Below are 21,715 nucleotides of genomic sequence, written 5' to 3'. Positions count from 1 at the left end.
TTGATTCTTCTCAAAATAAACTATAAGATATGCTTTTGGAAAAAATACTGTACAATTATCAGGTTTGTCAAATACAAACTATATCAAACCTATGAATCTCAGGTTCTTTATTTGTAATATAGTAGAATTAGACTGCAATCTGATCTCTGTCATCTCTAAAATTCTATATTTCTATAATTATAATTTATAATTTTAATAAAAGTAAACACCCTCTGGAAGATATGGTCATAGCTGTTGTCTTTGTACACAGAACTATTCATATTGCAAACAACCAGGATACACAGTAAAAATAAGAAACAACTACAGGTTTTCAGTTACTTTATTTTAGAAAAACAAAGGTTTACAATTTGTGCCATAGGCAGAATATGATGAATGCAACAAGTTAGTAATGCAGACTTTCAAAAACCTCTATAGATTAGTCCAAAGTAGAAAATTATTTTTTGCCCACTCTTGGACTCAGACACATTCAGAAAAAATATCTATTTATAAAAATAAAATGTCAAGCCTAATCCCACCAATTGATAGTCTTAATATCCCACACTGGTTTATTTGATCATTCAATGCATAAGGAGTGTTGAATGATTTTTCCCTGTCCTAACTCCAGGTCGTATGAAGCAATGATGAAAATATCTGTTACTTTTTGCAGCATCAAAATAAAAAGGTCCCAAAGCAAAACACACAGAAAAAGTCACTAACAATATCTACTAAACAAAAACAATACTGCTAATTTACCTACTATTATAGACCCTTCCTTCAATCCCCTAGATACTTGGCATTTTAGTGTTATTTCTAAATCAGATACCAGGAAGCAACTATGTGAGAAAGAAAATGAAAATTCTAGGTCTAATACATGTTAAACAAGTTTCAGGTAATAGTAGCTGAGAAAAATATTGATGCACATAATGAAACAAAAAGAATTGCCAGATATAATGTGGTGCACAGGGTACTCGATAAAAACATGCACTTTGTCTCGCTGAAATGTCCTTAAATATTGTCTGAGCACCAAATTCTGCAAAAGCAAGGACCTAGAATTCTGAATTTTAGAAGTTATAAAGAGAACTTCACTGCAATTAAAAGAGAAGGCAAAAGCTCCAACTTCCTGAAGGACCCCATTATTCATATAGAATCATGACAAAATTCATCATGGAATTAGAATGATACCTATGTTCTTCCACTAGATTCACTTATTAAGAGATCTGTCTTTATATGGAAGTAATTTTTCACGGAATGAAACTAACATTCATAGTAATCTCTGATATCACATTGAAGGGAAATGCATACGAGCAAACAAATTTTAAAATCTGTTTTGTGAATAGTCTGACAATGTAAATAAACATCTCCCAAAGTAGAGAAAAAAGCAAAATTTTAATACAAAAAGAAATAAAAATTATTCACTTACAAACCACCTACATATTTTGTTTTCCCAACAGACACACTTTAAAAGCACAAATAGAATATAAGGCAAACAGTACAAAGCTGTGAAAAGGGTAGCAGAGAACTGAGACATTCACTTATAAAGAACGTCACAGAATATAAAGGAAGATCACTGGATGTTTGCATTCACACTGAGCTTTACTCTTTTTTTCCTACTAAGGTCTTTCATTTACAGGTAATGATCAACAAGACAAAAATATGTAAATGACTAACTATAAATATGAAAAAATTCAGTGACATTTTCTATAACTATTTCCCCATGTCACTGACTGCTAAGTTTTCACTTCCTTACTAGGCTGAGTTTCAAATGAGGCATCCGTACTCATCTAAGCTTTTCACTACTGCAAAACAAGCTTGACTATTGGGAACATTAACATTTATCTTCCCAAGAATCACTCATTACTCTTTGGAGAAGAATCTACTTGCTAAATTAACAGCATTTATCTCTGGTTTCCACTTAATATCATTTCACTCTAGTAGTTCCTGAATTTTGGACTGCATATTTGTTTCATTTCCAAAAAAAAAAAGAAATACGGAGTGTCAAACGCTAAGAATAGGTATTTAATTATTAAATACTAAAACAGTACAAGGATAAAATAAAACAATTACTAGTAATTCCTTAGTACTTAAGATAAAAGTGTCCATACAGTCTTGATGAGTATGGCATTAGAAACAATAGAAGGCTGTCCTTGATGACTAAATCCCTAAACAACTTCAGTGTCAAGACCATGAATTACATATTTTTTGACCATGCATTACATATTTTTTAATAAATGTTCAATAAAATTATTTATAGTGGAAAATTACTCAATGAATAACCACCCAAATCATAGTTGCCTAATATAAATTCTAAACTTAGCTAAAATGAAGGCCTCAAAAATAATTTATCTACAATAAACATACCAAACTGTTATTTTTTTTAAAAAAAAGGGTTTTTAGACATTGCTTTGGATAGAATTCCTGTATTAGTTTATAGTAGATGAGAGGTCACTTGACAAAATGGGTGACAGAACTAAGAAAATGGAGAAGGTAACTGGCTGATCTCTTTTTTTTACACTGGATGTGACCTGTCACTGGACATGCTAATGTCACTCATTACTCCTTATGAAACAGACACGGACAGGTCTACAGCATTACATAATAGATGTGTCAATAAACTTTGTGTGTCTGTGGGTATATACATATTCTAGAGTATAAGTTACCATAAAGTTTACACACTATAAACATAAAAATATGATACTACTTTTCAAAAAGCAGATTTTTATCAAAGGAAATGTTAGAAGAAATCTCAATATATAAAATAGAAATAAAATACTAGGCTGTTCTGGCTAAAGCAGAGTAGGATTAATAGAGACCCTTCCCAACCTACAATGACAGATGAAATACCTGTTAAGAGTATTCCAAGGAATGGGCTGAAACCTCTACTCTCAGTAAATCCTGTTCATTTTGCAAAAGTCAATCACAAGATTTTTTCCCCATTATCTAGGCATATATGAAAATTTTATGATAATGCAACTGAGTATAAAGTTAAAAAGTAACATTTCTCCTTTAAAAATAACTAACAAAATAAAACCACTATGCGATATAAAACCACATTATTTTTAACCTCATAATCTTAATTTGATACATGGAAAAAGTTATTAGTTCTTCTTAAAGTGCCTAAATTTTAAAGACTTAATTTTCTCCATATAAATCTCGTCCAAAATATATGAGGGAAATGGATGGCAGCAGGGGAGGCATTATTTTTCTATATCACACATGTATCTTCTACCTGACTGACCAATTTAAATATTCTGCCCAAGAATCTTAACTTTTTGTCACAGAATATTCAGAGAGAGAAACATGCAAATAGAATTGTTCTGTTCTAATCACAAAGATCAGGTAAATTTTGATGGAGTGCTCTGTGTTTGTTTCAAACTGTTCATCTCTTTGCTCCAAACACTTCCCCATGTATGGAGGGACTACTTTAATCCATGCAGTTGATATTAGCAAAATACAAATAACATGTTCTTTTCTGTAAAGATCATGATTAAATGTCTAAATTCAATAAATAGACTCTTTAATAATTTGAAGTCCTATCAAATATTTTATAGTCATCAAGTCTCAATCTTTCTTCTTTTCTAATACATCCTTGGGCTCCTGCACTGTAGGCACTACAGATGCTCCACTGCTGGGCTCCTGCTGTTCTTTGCTCTCTTCTATCTGTTCTTGGTTTTCATTTTCACTTTTAGACACTTCATATCGTTCTTCTATATAACCTCCATCTGTGTCAGCTGTGTATATTCCATAGCACATGATACTGATGACACCCAGTGGTAGGCCAAAGAGAAAGCAGCCCATCAGTGGTGAGCTCTTGAATATAGACTGTGGAAAGAGAATTAAAACTCAGTTCCCTTCATATGTAATTCTGATATACAAAGCATGAAATGAACTTGAAACCATTATAGATTTCTCTTGTTGCGGGGTGGAGCCAAGATGGCCGAATAGGAACAGCTCCAGTCTATAGCTCCCAGTGTGAGTGACACAGAAGATGGATGATTTCTGCATTTCCATTTGAGGTACCCAGTTCATCTCACTAGGGAGTGCCAAACAGTGGGTGCAGGACAGTTGGTGCAGCACACTGTGCGCGAGCCAAAGCACGGCGAGGCATTGCCTCACTCGGGAAGTGCAAGGGATCAGGGAGTTCCCTTTCCTAGTCAAAGAAAGGGGTAAGAGACGGCACCTGGAAAATCGGGTCAATCCCACCCTAATACTGCGCTTTTCCAACGGGCTTGGAAAACAGCACACCAGGAGATTGTGTCCCGCACCTGGCTCAGAGGGTCCTATGCCCACGGAGTCTCGCTGATTGCTAGCACAGCAGTCTGAGATCAAACTGCAAGGCGGCAGCGAGGCTGGGGGAGGGGCACCCGCCATTGCCCAGGCTTGCTTAGGTAAACAAAGCAGCCAGGAAGCTCCAACTGGGTGGAGCCCACCACAGCTCAAGGAGGCCTGCCTGCCTCTGTAGGCTCCACCTCTGGGGGCAGGGCACAGACAAACAAAAAGTCAGCAGGAACCTCTGCAGACTTAAATGTCCCTGTCTGACAGCTTTGAAGAGAGTAGTGGTTCTCCCAGCACGCAGCTGGAGATCTGAGAACCCGCAGACTGCCTCCTAAAGTGGTTCCCTGACCCCTGAGCAGCCTAACTGGGAGGCACCCCCCAGTAGGGACAGACTGACACCTCACTCGGCGAGGTACTCCTCTGAGACAAAATTTCCAGAGGAACTATCAGACAGCTGAATTTGTGGTCTCACGAAAATTCCGCTGTTCGGCAGCCACCGCTGCTGACACCCAGCCAAATAGGGTCTGGAGTGGACCTCTAGCAAACTCCAACAGATCTGCAGCTGAGGGTCCTGTCTGGTAGAAGGAAAACTAACAAACAGAAAGGATATCCACACCAAAAACCCATCTGTACATCACCATCATCAAAGACCAAAAGTAGATAAAACCACAAAGATGGGGAAGAAACAGAGCAGAAAAACTGGAAACTCTAAAAAGCAGAGCACCTCTCCTCCTCCAAAGGAACGCAGTTCCTCACCAGCAACGGAACAAAGCTGGACGGAGAATGACTTTAACGAGTTGAGAGAAGAAGGCTTCAGACGATCAAACTACTCCGAGCTATGGGAGGAAATTCAAAACAATAGCAAAGAAGTTAAAAACTTTGAAAAAAAATTAGACGAATGGATAACTAGAATAACCAATGAAGACAAGGGCTTAAAGGAGCTGATGGAGATGAAAGCCAAGTTTCGAGAACTACGCGAAGACTGCAGAAGCCTCGGTAGCCGATGCGATCAACTGGAAGAAAGGGTATCGCTGATGGAAGATGAAATGAATGAAATGAAGCAAGAAGGAAAGTTTAGAGAAAAAAGAATAAAAAGAAACGAACAAAGCCTCCAAGAAATATGGGACTATGTGAAAAGACCAAACCTACGTCTGATTGGTGTACCTGAAAGTGATGGGGAGAATGGAACCAAGTTGGAAAACACTCTGCAAGATATTATCCAGGAGAACTTCCCCAAACTAGCAAGGCAGGCCAACATTCAGATCCAGGAAATACAGAGAACGCCACAAAGATACTCCTCGAGAAGAGCAACTCCAAGACACATAATTATCAGATTCACCAAAGTTGAAATGAAGGAAAAAATGTTAAGGGCGGCCAGAAAGAAAGGTCGGGTTACCCACAAAGGGAAGCCCATCAGACTAACAGCTGATCTCTCCGCACAAACTCCACAAGCCAGAAGAGAGTGGGGGCCGATATTCAACATTCTTAAAGAAAAGAATTTTCAACCCAGAATTTCATATCCAGCCAAACTAAGCTTCATAAGTGAAGGAGAAATAAAATACTTTACAGACTAGCAAATGCTGAGTGATTTTGTCACCACCAGGCCTGCCCTAAAAGAGCTCCTGAAGGAAGCACTAAACATGGAAAGCAACAACTGGTACCAGCCACTGCAAACACATGCCAAATTGTAAACACCATCGAGGCTAGGAAGAAACTGCATCAACTAACGAGCAAAATAACCAACTAACATCATAATGACAGGATCATATTCACACATAACAATATTAACTTTAAATGTAAATGGGCTAAATGCTCCAATTAAAAGACACAGACTGGCAAATTGGATAAGGAGTCAAGACCCATCAGTGTGCTGTATTCAGGAAACCCATCTCACGTGCAGAGACACACATAGACCCAAAATAAAGGGATGGAGTAAGATCTATCAAGCAAATGGAAAACAAAAAAAGGCCGGGGTTGCAATCCTAGTCTCTGATAAAATAGACTATATACCAACAAAGATTAAAAGAGACAAAGAAGGCCACTACATAATGGTAAAGGGATCAATTCAACAAGAAGGGCTAACTATCCTAAATATATATGCACCCAACACAGGAGCACCCAGATTCATAAAGCAAGTCCTGAGTGACCTACAAAGGGACTTAAACTCCCACACAATAATAATGGGAGATTTTAACACCCCACTGTCAACATTAGACAGATCAACGAGACAGAAAGTTAACAAGGAGATCCAGGAATTGAACTCAGCTCTGCACAAAGTGGACCTAATAGACATCTACAGAACTCTCCACCCCAAATCAACAGAATATACATTTTTTTCAGCACCACACCACACCTATTCCAAAATTGAACACATAGTTGGAAGGGGAAGTAAAGCTCTTCTCAGCAAATGTAAAAGAACAGAAATTATAACAAACTGTCTCTCAGACCACAGTGCAATCAAACTAGAACTCAGGATTAAGAAACTCACTCAGAATTGCTCAACTACATGGAAACTGAACAACCTGCTCCTGAATGACCACTGGGTACATAACGAAATGAAGGCAGAAATAAAGGTGTTCTTTGAAACCAACAAGAACAGACACAACATACCAGAATCTCTGGGACACATTCAAAGCAGTGTGTAGAGGGAAATTTATAGCACTAAATGCCCACAAGAGAAAGCAGGAAAGATCCAAAATTGACACCCTAACATCACAATTGAAAGGACTAGAAAAGCAAGAGCAAACACATTCAAAAGGTAGCAGAAGGCTAGAAATAACTAAAATCAGAGCAGAACTGAAGGAAATAGAGACACAAAAAACCCTTCAAAAAATTAATGAATCCAGGAGCTGGTTTTTTGAAAAGATCAACAAAATTGATAGACTGCTAGCAAGACAAATAAAGAAGAAAAGAGAGAAGAATAAAATAGACGCAATAAAAAATGAAAAAGGGGATATCACCACCGATCCCACAGAAATACAATCTACCATCAGAGAATACTACAAACACCTCTATGCAAATAAACTAGAAAATCTAGAAGAAATGGATAAATTCCTCGACAAATACACCCTCCCAAGACTAAACCAGGAAGAAGTTGAATCTCTGAATAGACTAATAACAGGCTCTGAAATTGTGGCAATAATCAATAGCTTACCAACCAAAAAGAGTCCAGGACCTGATGGATTCACAGCCGAATTCTACCAGAGGTACAAGGAGGAACTGGTACCATTCCTTCTGAAACTATTCGAATCAATAGAAAAAGAGGGAATCCTCCCTAACACATGAGGCCAGCATCGTCCTGATACCAAAGCCTGGCAGAGACACAACCAAAAAAGAGAATTTCAGACCAATATCCTTGATGAACATTGATGCAAAAATCCTCAATAAAATACTGGCAAACTGAATCCAGCAGCACATCAAAAAGCTTATATACCATGATCAAGCGGGCTTCATCCCTGGGATGCAAGGCTGGTTCAACATACACAAATCAATAAATGTAATCCAGCATATAAACAGAACCAAAGACAAAAACCACATGATTATCTCAATAGATGCAGAAAAGGCCTTTGACAAAATTCAACAACTCTTCATGCTAAAAACTCTCAATAAATTAGGTATTGATGGGACATATCTCAAAATAATAAGAGCTATATACAACAAACCCACAGGCAATATCATACTGAATGGGCAAAAACTGGAAGCATTCCCTTTGAAAACTGGCACAAGACAGGGATGCCCTCTCTCACCACTCCTACTCAACATAGTGTTGGAAGTTCTGGCCAGGGCAATCAGGCAGGAGAAGGAAACAAAGGGTATTCAATTAGGAAAAGAGGAAGTCAAATTGTCCCTGTTTGTAGATGACATGATTGTATATCTAGAAAACCCCATGGTCTCAGCCCAAAATCTCCTTAAGCTGATTAGCAACTTCAGCAAAGTCTCAGGATACAAAATCAATGTACAAAAATCACAAGCATTCTTGTACACCAATCACAGACAAACAGAGAGCCAAATCATGAGTGAACTCCCATGCACAACTGCTTCAAAGAGAATAAAATACCTAGGAATCCAACTTACAAGGGATGTGAAGGACCTCTTCAAGGAGAACTACAAACCAATGCTCAATGAAATAAAAGAGGATACAAACAAATGGAAGAACATTCCATGCTCATGGATTGGAAGAATCAATATCGTGAAAATGGCCATACTGCCCAAGGTAATTTCTAGATTCAATGCCATCCCCATCAAGCTACCAATGACTTTCTTCACAGAATTGGAAAAAACTACTTTAAAGTTCATACGGAACCAAAAAAGAGCCCGCATCACCAAGTCGATCCTAAGCCAAAAGAACAATGCTGGAGGCATCACGCTACCTGACTTCAAACTATACTACAAGGCTACAGTAACCAAAATAGCATGGTACTGGTACCACAACAGAGACATAGATCAATTGAACAGAACAGAGCCCTCAGAAATAATGCCGCATCTACAACTATCTGATCTTTGACAAACCTGACAAAAACAAGAAATGGGGAAAGGACTTCCTATTTAATAAATGCTGCTGGGAAAACTGGCTAGCCATATGTAGAAAGCTGAAACTGGATCCCTTCCTTACACCTTATACAAAAATTAATTCAAGATGGATTAAAGACTTACATGTTAGACCTAAAACCATAAAAACCCTAGAAGAAAGCCTAGGCAATACCATTCAGGACATAGGCGTGGGCAAGGATTTCATGTCTAAAACACCAAAAGCAATGGCAATAAAAGCCAAAATTGACAAATGAGATCTAATTAAACTAAAGAGCTTCTGCACAGCAAAAGAAACTACCATTAGAGTGAACAGGCAACCTACAGAATGGGAGAAAATTTTTGCAACCTACTCATCTGACAAAGGGCTAATATCCAGAATCTACAATGAACTCAAACAAATTTACAAGAAAAAAACAAACAACCCCATCAAAAAGTGGGCGAAGGACATGAACAGACACTTCTCAAAAGAAGACATTTATGCAGCCAAAAAACACATGAAAAAATGCTCACCATTACTGGCCATCAGAGAAATGCAAATCAAAACCACAATGAGATACCATCTCACACCACTTAGAATGGCCATCATTAAAAAGTCAGGAAACAACAGGTGCTGGAGAGGATGTGGAGAAATAGGAACACTTTTACACTGTTGGTGGGACTGTGAACTAGTTCAACCATTGTGGAAGTCAGTGTGGCGATTCCTCAGGGATCTAGAACTAGAAATACCATTTGACCCAGCCATCCCATTACTGGGTATATACCCAAAGGACTATAAATCATGCTGCTGTAAAGACACATGCACATGTATGTTTATTGCGGCACTATTCACAATAGCAAAGACTTGGAACCAACCCAAATGTCCAACAACGATAGACTGGATTAAGAAAATGTGGCACATATACACTATGGAATACTATGCAGCTATAAAAAATGATGAGTTCATGTCCTTTGTAGGGACATGGATGAAACTGGAAACCATCATTCTCAGTAAACTATCGCAAGGACAAAAAACCAAACACTGCATGTTCTCACTCATAGGCGGGAATTGAACAACGAGAACACGTGGACCCAGGAAGGGGAACATCACACTTCGGGGACTGTTGTGGGTGAGGAGAGCAGGGAGGGACAGCATTAGGAGATATACCTAATGCTAAATGACGAGTTAATGGGTGCAGCAAACCAACATGGCACATGGGTACATATGTAACAAACCTGCACATTGTGCACATGTACCCTAAAACCTAAAGTATAATTAAAAAAAAAAAAAAAGATTTATCTTGTTGCTATTCAACTTGTTTTTAGTTCCAATGAATCAAAGTCAATCATTTCAGCAGTAACTACCATCTTAAAGACACTGTTAAGAGATATAATTTCTATACGCACATACATAAGCATGTGTGTGTAGAACCAGCTATTAGCAACAGAAAAAGGCATCAAATATTCTAGAGCCTTTCCTCAAGACACTGATTTTTCTCACATTAACCACAAAGGTCTCTTTAAGATGCTTACTATGTGCGCCCAGCAGCTTTAGAGTTGTTTCCTGAACTACAGGAATCTGCTTATGGAGAAGGCTGGGTTATTTACCACAAAGAAGGTACACACGTACTCTTTTCACATGACATTTTTAATATTTTTTACTTATCTGATTAGTAGTAAAACTTCATTGACTTACTAATTTCCCCCAATTTACAAACTGTCTTCATAGCTCCCAGAAAAGTAAAAGTAATTTTAATGAATAGGGTTTTCAACTAGAATATACTGCATGAATTGCAACGATAACTCTTGAGAACATAGACAAGTTCAGAGAAGAAAAAGATCACTTTGGATTGAGATAATAAAAGAAAGTTTCACAGAATAAAGGTGCTTTAGGTAGGAATTTAAGGATGAGTGAGAAGGAGGCAGGATATGGGACAAGTGAGCACCAGGCAATTTGCACTAGCAAAAGCTAATATTCAAAAACCAACGAGGAAAATACTTTTGATGGACAGAGTATTCTGATGTACACCCCTGGAAAAGGGAAGGAATGTGATCAAAATCGATTATCTTAGTAATATTAATTGTGTAGTGGAATACAATATAGATTGGAGACTGGGCAAGTGGAAGTTTGGAAACCAGGTGAAAGAGACCAGCAGCTAGACAGAATGTGATTAGGAACTAATCCACGCTCGTGGCAACAGGAAAATAAAGCAAACTGAAGAATACTATGCAAGGATAAAAACAAAGATGCCCAGAATTTACTTCTAACCAATAAATGTTAGCTATATTTTTATGATTGCTTTGGGACACAATGAATGAAAATGCCCATGTAACAGCTCAAGAAGGACAACAGGAACTAAGTTTAGGGCTCAAACAAATTTAGGAATTCCTCTGCTGTCAAGTTGATTGACAGTTAAAGCTGGCAGAGGGAGAACAATTTCGTAAGAGTTTCAAGCAAGAAGGTTCAGATCCAAGGACTGCAAAGGGGAAAGGGAGGAAAGGGATGCTGAAAAACACTGACTGGAGAGATGGGGCAGGAGCAGGGGAGTAGTGATACTCACAGCAGCATGGAAAGGAGAATGTCAAGGAAAGGATGCTTGAAAGAAATCCAGGGGAAATACAACAAATCTAATTAGTTTGACAGAGTAAGCATTAGTCTGATACAGTGAAAGGAAGAGGAAATTAGAATAGCAGAAATAATCAGGTGCTAGGTGACAGTGAAGAAAGTCGAGGAAATCTATTTAGAAAGTGTAATTATAAAAACAAGAGAGACAGGTAATTAGGGGCAGACGTGTCAATTCATCTACCACTGTTGATATTCTACTTACATGTAACAACTGTGAATAAACACTGGGACAAACACATGAAAGTAAACACTGTTAGAAAGGATTTGATCCATCACATTTTAATTCCACATTTAAAGTGTTCTATAAAAAGTATAAAAGAAAAAAAAGGAAGGAGAGAAAAAGGGAAGTAGGAAAAACATCTGTAAATGATCTTAGTTATTTACCAACTAGGGAAAAGTACAGAATTAACAGGGATGTTTAAAATTGTAAGATCTAAAATTTTATTTTGACTCCTGCAAAATAAAAAGTGACTTCCCAGCACACATCATTTTCTTTAACAAAAATGACCAATTTACAGAAGACAGCACGTAATGGAACTAAAAGTTTCATATTATCTGCACTTTCAACAAACCATAGAAACTACTAAGTAAAAACTTTACATGGCAGGTTGCAGAAATAAAATCTTTTAAATTATACTATCAAGTTAATTGATTGAATTTTAGTTTTAACTCATCAATCATATAAACAATTAGAAACAATTTCCACCTAATGAATATATTTTCTTAAATACTGACTAGTCATATCCTGCAAATTAAAAAGACATATTTTGACCTAATATTTTCAAATTCAGATTTTTAACACAGCTAGATATAAAGAACCTTTATCTTCTTCATTATCAATGACATGAACTGTCACAACTTACCACAATAGTAGATTTGGCATCAAATACTATTCTTTTCAATCTCTGCAAAATGCTATCACCTCCTTGGGCCTTCCAAAAAGAAAAAGAAAAATAAATTATTTAAGTACTATTACTTCATTTATTTGGTGTTACACAACCTTACAATTGCAGGCCAAATGGTTGACTCCAAAATATTACATAATCACCTGAAAAGGCCATGTGGTAAACATTTACTGTGTTGTTTTTTGTCTGTGTCATGTCCAGCATTCCTCCTGCCTGCTTGTGTTAATTCACCCTGATTCTACTCTAAAAAATTCCTCCTCCTCTATTCATAACCCACATAGCTTGGCTGAAGCTGACCCACCCCTGAGTACAGCCTAACCAGCTTTTAAGTTTAGCTGGGACCACAGAACCAGAGCTGCTGCAGGATACCTTTGCTACTGTGCAGGGAGAGGCTCCCTGAGGATGAAAGTGCTGAAGGGAAGAGAGTGAAAAATTCCTGATGAAAATCAATCAAATCCTGTATTCGGCCATACCTGCAATCTGGCTCATTTTTTAAATTTCCAAGCTCTATGAGACAATAAAATCTGTTGTTAAACAGTCTGAGTTGCATTCTACTAACTTAAAAATAGAAGACTGATTTATATTTATATAGGTGAGTTTCATTTTAACAAATTATTTTCAAAAATATTCTTAACTATTTGATTGTTTTTCAAACTTCTTCACCTTGACCGAAAGTAGTTTGTTACTCTGTGAGCAAATTTTAAATAAAGTTTGTGTAAAACTGAAACAACTCTCAAAAAATAGTAATTACATTTCACAAAAGCAATGAGGGCGCTTTCTTTTAAATTTTATTCTAGCCTATTGAATTAAGATGCATGCTGGTCACAGCCTGATTGTGACTTGTGGTGGTTTCATGACTTTCTAATATAGGTTGCAATTCACAGTTTCAAAAACACTGCAGTTAAAATTTATAGGAAAAAAATAGAAAATTAAGACTATTCACTTATTTCTGAGAAATATTTTATAGGATTAAGTCTAGAACTCTCCACGGGGGCTTTTACTCTCAATAAATTTCCTCATTTCTTGAGAAATTGTCATCTTATTTGCAGATTTTCTTAGAAAACCAATCCTAACAACTTAACCCAATTGTACTTTTGGATCTAGAAACATACTAAGAGACAGGCAAGTTCACTATTAAGATTACCCCACACAGTGCAGACCTCGTAGCATCCCTAAGCCTCAACCTTAGCCAACAGCACCTCCCCATCACCATGACAACCAAAAATACCCTCCAAATAACCCCTAAAAGGACATTTCCATCTTTTAGCAACCTCTGCCATAGAAAAACCTTCTGTATCTGGGAGAATGTAACTCTACTCTGCCTATAATTGGACAGAAGCAATGTATGGAGGTCCAGCCCTCTACTCCAGGTGATGGCCAACTATTCTTTTCAGAATCAGAAGTAAAGAAATGAACTAGTTTCTCCTCTACCCCCTGTCCATCATCTCTTTGAACCAGAAGTAAACAACTTACTTCTACTGTGCCATCCAAAATGTTATTAATAAACTGGACCATGTCTTCAACATTCTTAATCTGTCTATCTAGCAAGAAATATTGTTGGTTTGAAGTATTCAGTACAACTACAGTTGGCACTGTCAATTCACTGAAAATATAAAAACAAATAAAAATATACATTAAACACAGCAATAACAAGTATTCTGATATTCATTTATATCTCAGTAGCCATAATTATAGAAGCTATTTAATAAATTTGTGCATATTTTATGGTAGAAAATGATCAAATAGACCTAGTATTTACGTGTTTTATGCATTCATGACATACCTTTTTAATGTTTTTGATATTTCTAGGATATGTAATTCATCTTTAAGTCTTTTCAAATTATCAAAAATCTCAAAAAAATTTTATAATATATGTATTGAAAAAAATTCCTACAGGTGGATCTGCACAATTCAAACTTATGTTGTTCAAGGGTCAACAGTCCCTTTAACAATTGTATAGATACTTTTTCTTTCTCTTGATTCTTCATTATATCCTACATCTGGTACTTTAATCTTTGGCAAATCCTCTTAAGTTCTTACTGAAATGAGAGGGATAATAAATGAAGTAAGGTGATGCTACATTTCAAGACTTTAGCTGAAAATGATGAATGTTACTTCAGATTTGTTAAGTTCACTCCCTTCTTCGCTCAGTGTTCTTACTTGGAAAACAGAAGACACCAAAATAACCTAATATATTGCAATAACAAATGAAGGCATTTGCTACATCTATGATACTAAGCAAAGCTAGAGAAAACCAAAGCACAGCATCATGTTGTTGTACTTCCACTGGGCCCTCAATGCGGCTAAGAGTTAGTGTGTCTCTAGTGAGATTTCCCCATCTTCATTTAGAGGCTAGCTTATTTCTCTAGCACTCTCCTAAGCCCAGTTTTCCCACTACCTGTCATACTTGCTATTATGTTCTGCCTGAAATACTATCCCTGTATTCTTCATTCAGCTAACTTCTCACTCTTTAGACCTTTTCTTAATTATTGCCTCTTCCAGAAAATGTTTCCTGAGCCCTTCCACCTTAGTGTGCACTGGGTGCAGGTGGCGTGGCGGCAGTGAGGATGGGAAAGTGTCTCTATCAGAGCCCTGTCCTACATAGATCTTTTCATACAGTTCTGTAATTAGCATCTGTAGTCTTATCCAGTGGACTATACGCATTTAAAGAAAGGGACTCCATTCATTTTTCCATCAACAGTGTCTAATATAGTGTATAACATACAGTAAATACTCACTAAATGTTCACTGAATAGAGTGGCTTCTTATTTCAAATTCATTAATTCAGTACACGGTTTGGTAAATGTTTTCTACTATCAGTCTTGTGAAGTGGCAAATTAAATCTTTACATTATAATTTTAGATAAAAATTATTTTAAAGCTGCATATTTTCCTACAAATTCAGTCTACTCAAATAAATTCTACAACAATTTGTTTTTGAATGCTAAACATTTTCTATTTAATAGTCTTTATATAATTTTAAACAGATAAAAAGTTTAAAATTGCATATTTTCTTACAAAGTTAGTCTATTCAATTCTAGAACAATTAGTTTTTGAATGCTAAACATTTTCTATTTAATAGTTATATTGCCCATTAAAACTGAACTTCTTAAGGTATGTATTAAGCAGAAGCTATGAAATTTACACGTTTTGGAACCATGGCTTTTCAGAATACTAGAAAACATTAAATCAGGAGATAATTTTTTTTTTTTTTTTTTTTTTTTTTACTATAGACCAGTATTAAAGTCAGTAAGTTCCAAATACAGAATTTGAAAACTAAAGTAAAATATTTAATGGGAGAATATCTGCATCTGAATATGTCAACTGTTTGCTATTTTTCAGCTATTTCATCCTTCTACTTGTATCTCAGAAACAAATTTAAAAATTAATAGATTTGATAGCAAAATCATTCAACACTTTACTTACTCCATCAGCAAGGTATTTATGTAGTCATTTCCATCCATATGGCCAAACTGAAAATCCCTAACCACCAACAACCAAAAATAAATAAAAGGAGAGGGGGTGGGGAGAGAAAGAGAGAAAGCTCATTAAATATCAAAAAAGTAAATAAAACAATGAACTTAAATTTAGGCCTCAGTAAGCCCAGAAACCGTAAACATTTCACATGTAAATCATATATAATAAATACTGCGAAAAGTGTAAATTCTACTGGCTTCTGAGATACAAATACACGAGTAAAGGAAATTCTAAGACATTTCTACTTGGTTTATGCATATTTAAAATTCAGGGAAATATAAGCTATTCTACCTGAAATATGTTTAAGAAAAATTACCTATTTTCTCTAAAAAAAAGGACTAATCAGAAGATGCTACATACTATGTAAGAAAACTATACAATGACCCATCATTAGAAGATTCAGAATAGGAAGATATAATAACTCAATAATAAAATACATTTATATCGACTGTCTTTTTTTATGGTAGCAACAATGATTCAGCATAAAGGAAAAATATATGTATTTCTGATGCCATTTTTTATTCAGTTATTCTTCTGAGTTTCTGTTAGAATAATTATCTGCCTATCTCTGACTTCTGATTGCTCATTTATGTTCAATTATAAGTACATGTGTATATTTTATTTACATAAAATGCATCTCAAATCCTATCAAGAAGCAGGTATGACACAAATTATAGATCAAAGTGTTTCTTTTTTTAACTTGCAGGACACACCATCAATGAATTTCAAGATCCAGACAATTCATGCTAAAATGCAATGTGCTATACAGTAGTCCCCCCTTCCCCCTTGTCCATAGATTCACTTTCTGTGGTTTCAGCTCCCCGTGGTCTGAAAATATTAAATGAAAAATTCCAGAAATAAACATATACATAATTTTTATTATAGTATATTGTTATAATTGTTCTATTTTATTATTAATTACTGTTGATCTCTTACTGTACCTAATGTATAAATTAAACTTTATCATGTAGGTACAGAAAATTATAGTATATGTAGCATTCCATTCTATGCAAAGTTTCAGTCATCCACTGGGGGTCTTAGAATGTATCTCCTGTGGATAAGCGAGGATTACTGTTATTTAACTTCATTTCTTTGATTCACCTCCAAAAGTATGACTACTACTAAGTTTGCTTTACTAAATTACAAAACGGTATTAAACAAAAATAAAGGAACCTCTCAGAATATAAGCACCTACCTATGGAAGAGGTCTCTGTAATCTCTTGCAACTTCCTGAATAATTGACTTCAATCTGTAGAAGAACAAACATATGAATAGTTAATCTCTGCACTTGAAAAACACAGTTTTTCAATGATCGTATCTGCTGTCTTACATCTAATTGCTGCAGGAAAAGTAAGATACTATATCAAATCTATCTAAAGCCATGTAGTCTGAAATGAACATCTGAAGCCTAAAACTGTATCAAGGCATTATACCTGGTATGTTCAACTGATGTATTTTTCTCATCAATAACTGCAAGAGCCACAAGCTTTCCTGAAATAAAGAATGACACATCTGAATTCAATCGCCCTTATTACACAATTCAATTATCACTTTAGTTCTGAGTAGGAAATTAGTAAAGCATTTCTAGTAATTTAATTCCAATCACCCTACACGTTATATCAAATTAAATCAACACATTATGGTATATGTTTGTAGAGTGAATCAGTGAATTAGTCAACTCCAGGTGACAAATTCCCTTCCACTTCCCACCCCAAAATATAAATGAGTAAATATGTAAGAATTTATACACTTAAATAGTATTTTTTATACCAACTTACAAGCTTGAATTGTATTTTTTCCTTACACTCTATAAATTGACTAAGATAACCATTTTTTCAAAGGCTAAAAGCATAGGAAATAAGTTGATTAAAAACAAGCTTGCTAAGAATTACTGTAGCTCTAAAACAATGGTCTAGAAGAATAAGAAAATGATTTTTACATGGCCATTGACTTTGGTACCATGGTTCGTACTTGCCAGTTAAAATATGCAGAATTAAACTGACTCACATTTACTTAACCCTAAATACAACACAAAGCATATGTATCCTGATATCTTCTAGAAAGCCGGCATGATGTAATAACCAGAAGAGTGGTGTTAGAATTAGAAAATCAAACACTGCAATCCAGCAGTGTCTATCATGTTCTCAGCACCATACTAAGCCGCGGGGGAACAGGGAGTGCCTCAGTAAACTTCAACTTATTTCCAAAAACTAATATAGATTTCACAGAGTTATTGGGAGAGTTAAGTAAGATTAGATGCACAGAAATATGGGCATAAACCTGGCTCAGAGCAGGTACATACATGTAGGATTAAATCAATAATCTTTTAGTATTATCCCTGCATTTTAATGCTGCTTCTAATTCCATGCTGCTTAAACACCTGTCTAAATTCTACACAATCTTCAATCTTCTCTCTGATGAAAACAGTTCACAATGACATCTACCTTCTTGAAATATCTCGTTTACTCTTCTTTTTTTGTATTACATGCTTCTTTAATTTTCAAATGGCTCGTGAGTTTTTTTTCAAAATGTCTACAACACGCAGAGCATTCTCCCATAGACCAACAGGGTTCTGAGAAACACAGACACAGTTTCCTACATATTAATTCAACAATTATTGAGTGTCAAATAATGTACCACACACTGGGCTGGTTCCGAGGACATGGTGATAAGCAAACACAGACAACGCGCTGCGCTTGTGAAAGCACAACACAATAGAACTGGTAGACATTTTCATCAAATAGGTGTCCCATTAAAAATAAGAATATGCTGCTATAAAAAAAATTACAGCATAAATTAATGTAGTTTGACGAGGTCAGTGAAGATTTTCCTAAGGAAGCAGTATTTGGTCTGAGTTTGATGGATGAATATGAATTAACGGCGTATTTCCAAGCAAAGAAAAAAGCATGTAAAATGGTGCTTTGGTGCAATTGGCATGGCCTTTTCAAGAAACTGGTATCAAGCAAACTTGGGTAAAAATGATAAAATAATAGCAATAATAATAAAAGAAACTAAAAGGTTAGTGTGGCTCAAGAAGGAAGAGTGTGGGGAGAGGCTAGAGTGAAATGAGGCTGTAGATGTGGGCAAGAGTTAGAACTTCTGTGAAAGACACGAGGTGTCTGAAGCCACACAGCGTCAGGAGGCTGCTGTGGTGCTAGCATAAGGGGACAGGTGGGGTGAAGAGCAGGGGCACCACCACAGCTGATGCCTAACAGGGGCCATTATGTCAGACACATAAAAGAACACTGCCACAGCACACTTCTGTTTCCAAATTCATCTGGGAAAACATGTGTTCAGTTGAGCCAAAGCCACCTGTTTTAATCACCTCAAGGTCATGCTATCTCCTATGATTACTACACAAGGCAAAACTACTATATTCCTACATTTCCCCCTTTTCCTTTCATGTGAGTCTGAAAGAATCAAAAAGTCAGGGCACAGTGGCTCACACCTGTAATCCCAGCACTTCAGGAGGCCAAGGCATACGGATCGAGACCATCCTGGCCAACATGGTGAAACCCCGTCTCTACTAAGAATACAAAAATTTGTTGGACGTGGTGGCGCATGCCGATTCCCAGCTACTTGGGAAGCTGAGGCAGGAGAATTGCTTGAACTAGGGAGATGGAGGGTGCAGTGAGCCGAGATCACGTCACTGCACTCCAGCCTGGCAACACAGAGAGACTCCATCTCAAAAAAAAAAAAAAAAAAAAAAAAAAAAAAGGAAGAATCAGAAAGTAAAACCACAGTCTTTGACACTGTCCCCAGCAACTTCCAATAATGAGCTAATACACAGTTCCTTCTGTAAAGATAAGCAAAGACAGAAATATCACTGGACACAGAACATTAAAAGCAAGCTCAGGAACAGAACAGAAATTCCCCCAAAACGTTACAAGCAGGAGAACATGTAAAAATGTCTCTAATTTTTATTAATTAGATTTAAGAGTAGGCGATCATGAAGAGGAAACCCTACGCCTATTACTTACATTAAAAAAAAGTGAGTCTTGAATAACATGTTCTCATTGTTTTACTCAAAAGCTATACTTCCATCCTACTTACCATAAAGTTATTAATGGAAACAAATGTGGCACCAATAACCAATATTTCTCATCTCTAATTTGCTATAAATTTATAAAACACTTTCTCCTAAAACTTAGTTAGCTTGTTATAATTTTTATAGTTTGCATCTGAGACCACATAATCAGCTTCTTATAGCTTTCATTTTTGTATTTGTGTTTGTATTTGCATTGCCTGTCATTTCCAACAGCATAACTTTAAGAAACCACGCCAATTTAACCTACATTTTTCCTTTCACAGGTAAAAGAAGGCCTTATAAATAGGTTGTGCTAACTTTTATTTTAACTCCTATTACGAAATCAGTTCTGAGTACAGCTTCTTAGTTGGTTATTTTTCTCACTCTTATTACCCAGGCTTTTTGTTTTCCTTGTCACTATCAGTTCTATTAGTAAACCATCTCTTTAATCACTGACCCACATGCAAAGGTATATCTTCTGGTAATATCAGTTTACGTTCTCATAAAGAACTGGCATTCAGATCTAAAATAAAAAATTAAGAAACAGAGCTTAAATTCATTTCCTACAAAATGAGATTTTTAAATAATCAATCAAAGAAAAATCATGTAACGTGATGGAGACTTGTACATATGCTTGTTACCTGTGTCTCCAAGTTCATACAAGAGAAAGCCATCCATAGCAAGGTAATTCTGAAACCTTTCCCTGTTGATCCATGACGACAGATCACCATCTTCATACTCTTAAAACCAAGACAAAGTTGACAAATTATAGTATAAATATGAATTTAAGATAGTTATAATAGATTTAATCTGATAATAGGTATAAAACGCCTGACAGAGAATCATACTTCCATAAATATTATTTTTAGGAATTTATTGCAAGCATACAATCAAATGTACAGAAGGATTAATGCATAAAGCAATCTTCATTATAGCATCATTAAAAATAGCATAAAAATAATTAAAAATAAAGGAAATAATCAAAATATCCTAAATTCAAAATAATTTAAATACATTTTGATATATGTCGATGAAGATCATTTATAAATTTTCAAAAAAACTTATAATTGAACAGATTACAAAACAATACAGGTTACAATACAATATATAACAGTATAACTGTAACTTTGTAAAAGAAAGTATGGAAAGATAAACTCATAGAATGATAAAACGAAGTCAGTTATTCCTAAATGGTTTCCCTAGATCAATGGTTATACTTGGGTCATGGCACTATAGGTAATTTTTATTACAATTTCTTTGCTCTTCTCTCTTTATGATAGTCTTCCTAGTTTACAACTCTTTCCCAAAGGTACAACTAACACAAACACACATCAAATCATAGTACCTTAGCTTTTTTCCAATATAAAATAATTCCTCTGCTAAGCAGATAGAAAATATAATATCTAAGAGAAATATTATATCCTGATTAGAAATATAATTCTGAAGTAATTGTTCAAAATTATTACAATTGCATAAAAAAGAAGGTGATGTAAAGCAAATGTCTGTAAAAGCCTACCAATACATCTGGTTGAAGACTGGATTTTAATGACCTCTTGAAAGGTATGCTTTTTCTTGCATTGCTAAACAAAACATTTTCAAGTTATCAAACCCACAATATAAGTGATGCAATGCAAATCTCAAATAATTTATTGATTTAAACTTACAAATTAGGAAAATAAACATAAAACTAGAAATTGATTACTGGGCCACAATGTCCACTGCATGCTAAAAGCAAATTTTCTACGAGATTGCATACAGTGATCAATTTGAATTTCATTCAAAAATAAACTATCGCAAATACTGCATGTTCTCATTTATAAATACGCGGTAAACACTGGGTACATATGGACATAAAGATGGGAATAACAGACACTAGGGAGATGGGGAGGAGGACAAGGGCTAAAAAACTACCTATTGGGTACTA

The 21,715-nt window shown here is 35.7% G+C and overlaps 1 protein-coding gene across 2 annotated transcripts in view; it reads right to left on the bottom strand.

The window, feature by feature from the left end:
• Window positions 1–303: 303 nt before the first annotated feature.
• Window positions 304–21,715, bottom strand: part of TMX3 (thioredoxin related transmembrane protein 3) — a 47,326-nt gene continuing 25,914 nt past the window's right edge. For both annotated transcript variants that reach the window (XM_003264326.4, XM_030810287.1), the window contains 7 exons: window positions 20,433–20,531; window positions 17,198–17,255; window positions 16,960–17,013; window positions 15,714–15,770; window positions 13,762–13,891; window positions 12,247–12,315; window positions 304–3,798 (listed from right to left, as the gene is read on the bottom strand). In XM_003264326.4, the coding sequence (XP_003264374.1) occupies window positions 3,538–3,798; window positions 12,247–12,315; window positions 13,762–13,891; window positions 15,714–15,770; window positions 16,960–17,013; window positions 17,198–17,255; window positions 20,433–20,531 (728 nt within the window). In that variant the 3' untranslated portion in view covers window positions 304–3,537. The remainder of the gene's footprint in view (window positions 3,799–12,246; window positions 12,316–13,761; window positions 13,892–15,713; window positions 15,771–16,959; window positions 17,014–17,197; window positions 17,256–20,432; window positions 20,532–21,715) is intronic.

This window comes from Nomascus leucogenys, chromosome 4, assembly GCF_006542625.1.
Source record: "Nomascus leucogenys isolate Asia chromosome 4, Asia_NLE_v1, whole genome shotgun sequence".
NCBI lineage: Eukaryota > Metazoa > Chordata > Mammalia > Primates > Hylobatidae > Nomascus > Nomascus leucogenys.
The sequence above is the reverse complement of the archived record's forward strand: the minus strand, read 5'-3'. Positions and strand labels throughout refer to the sequence as shown.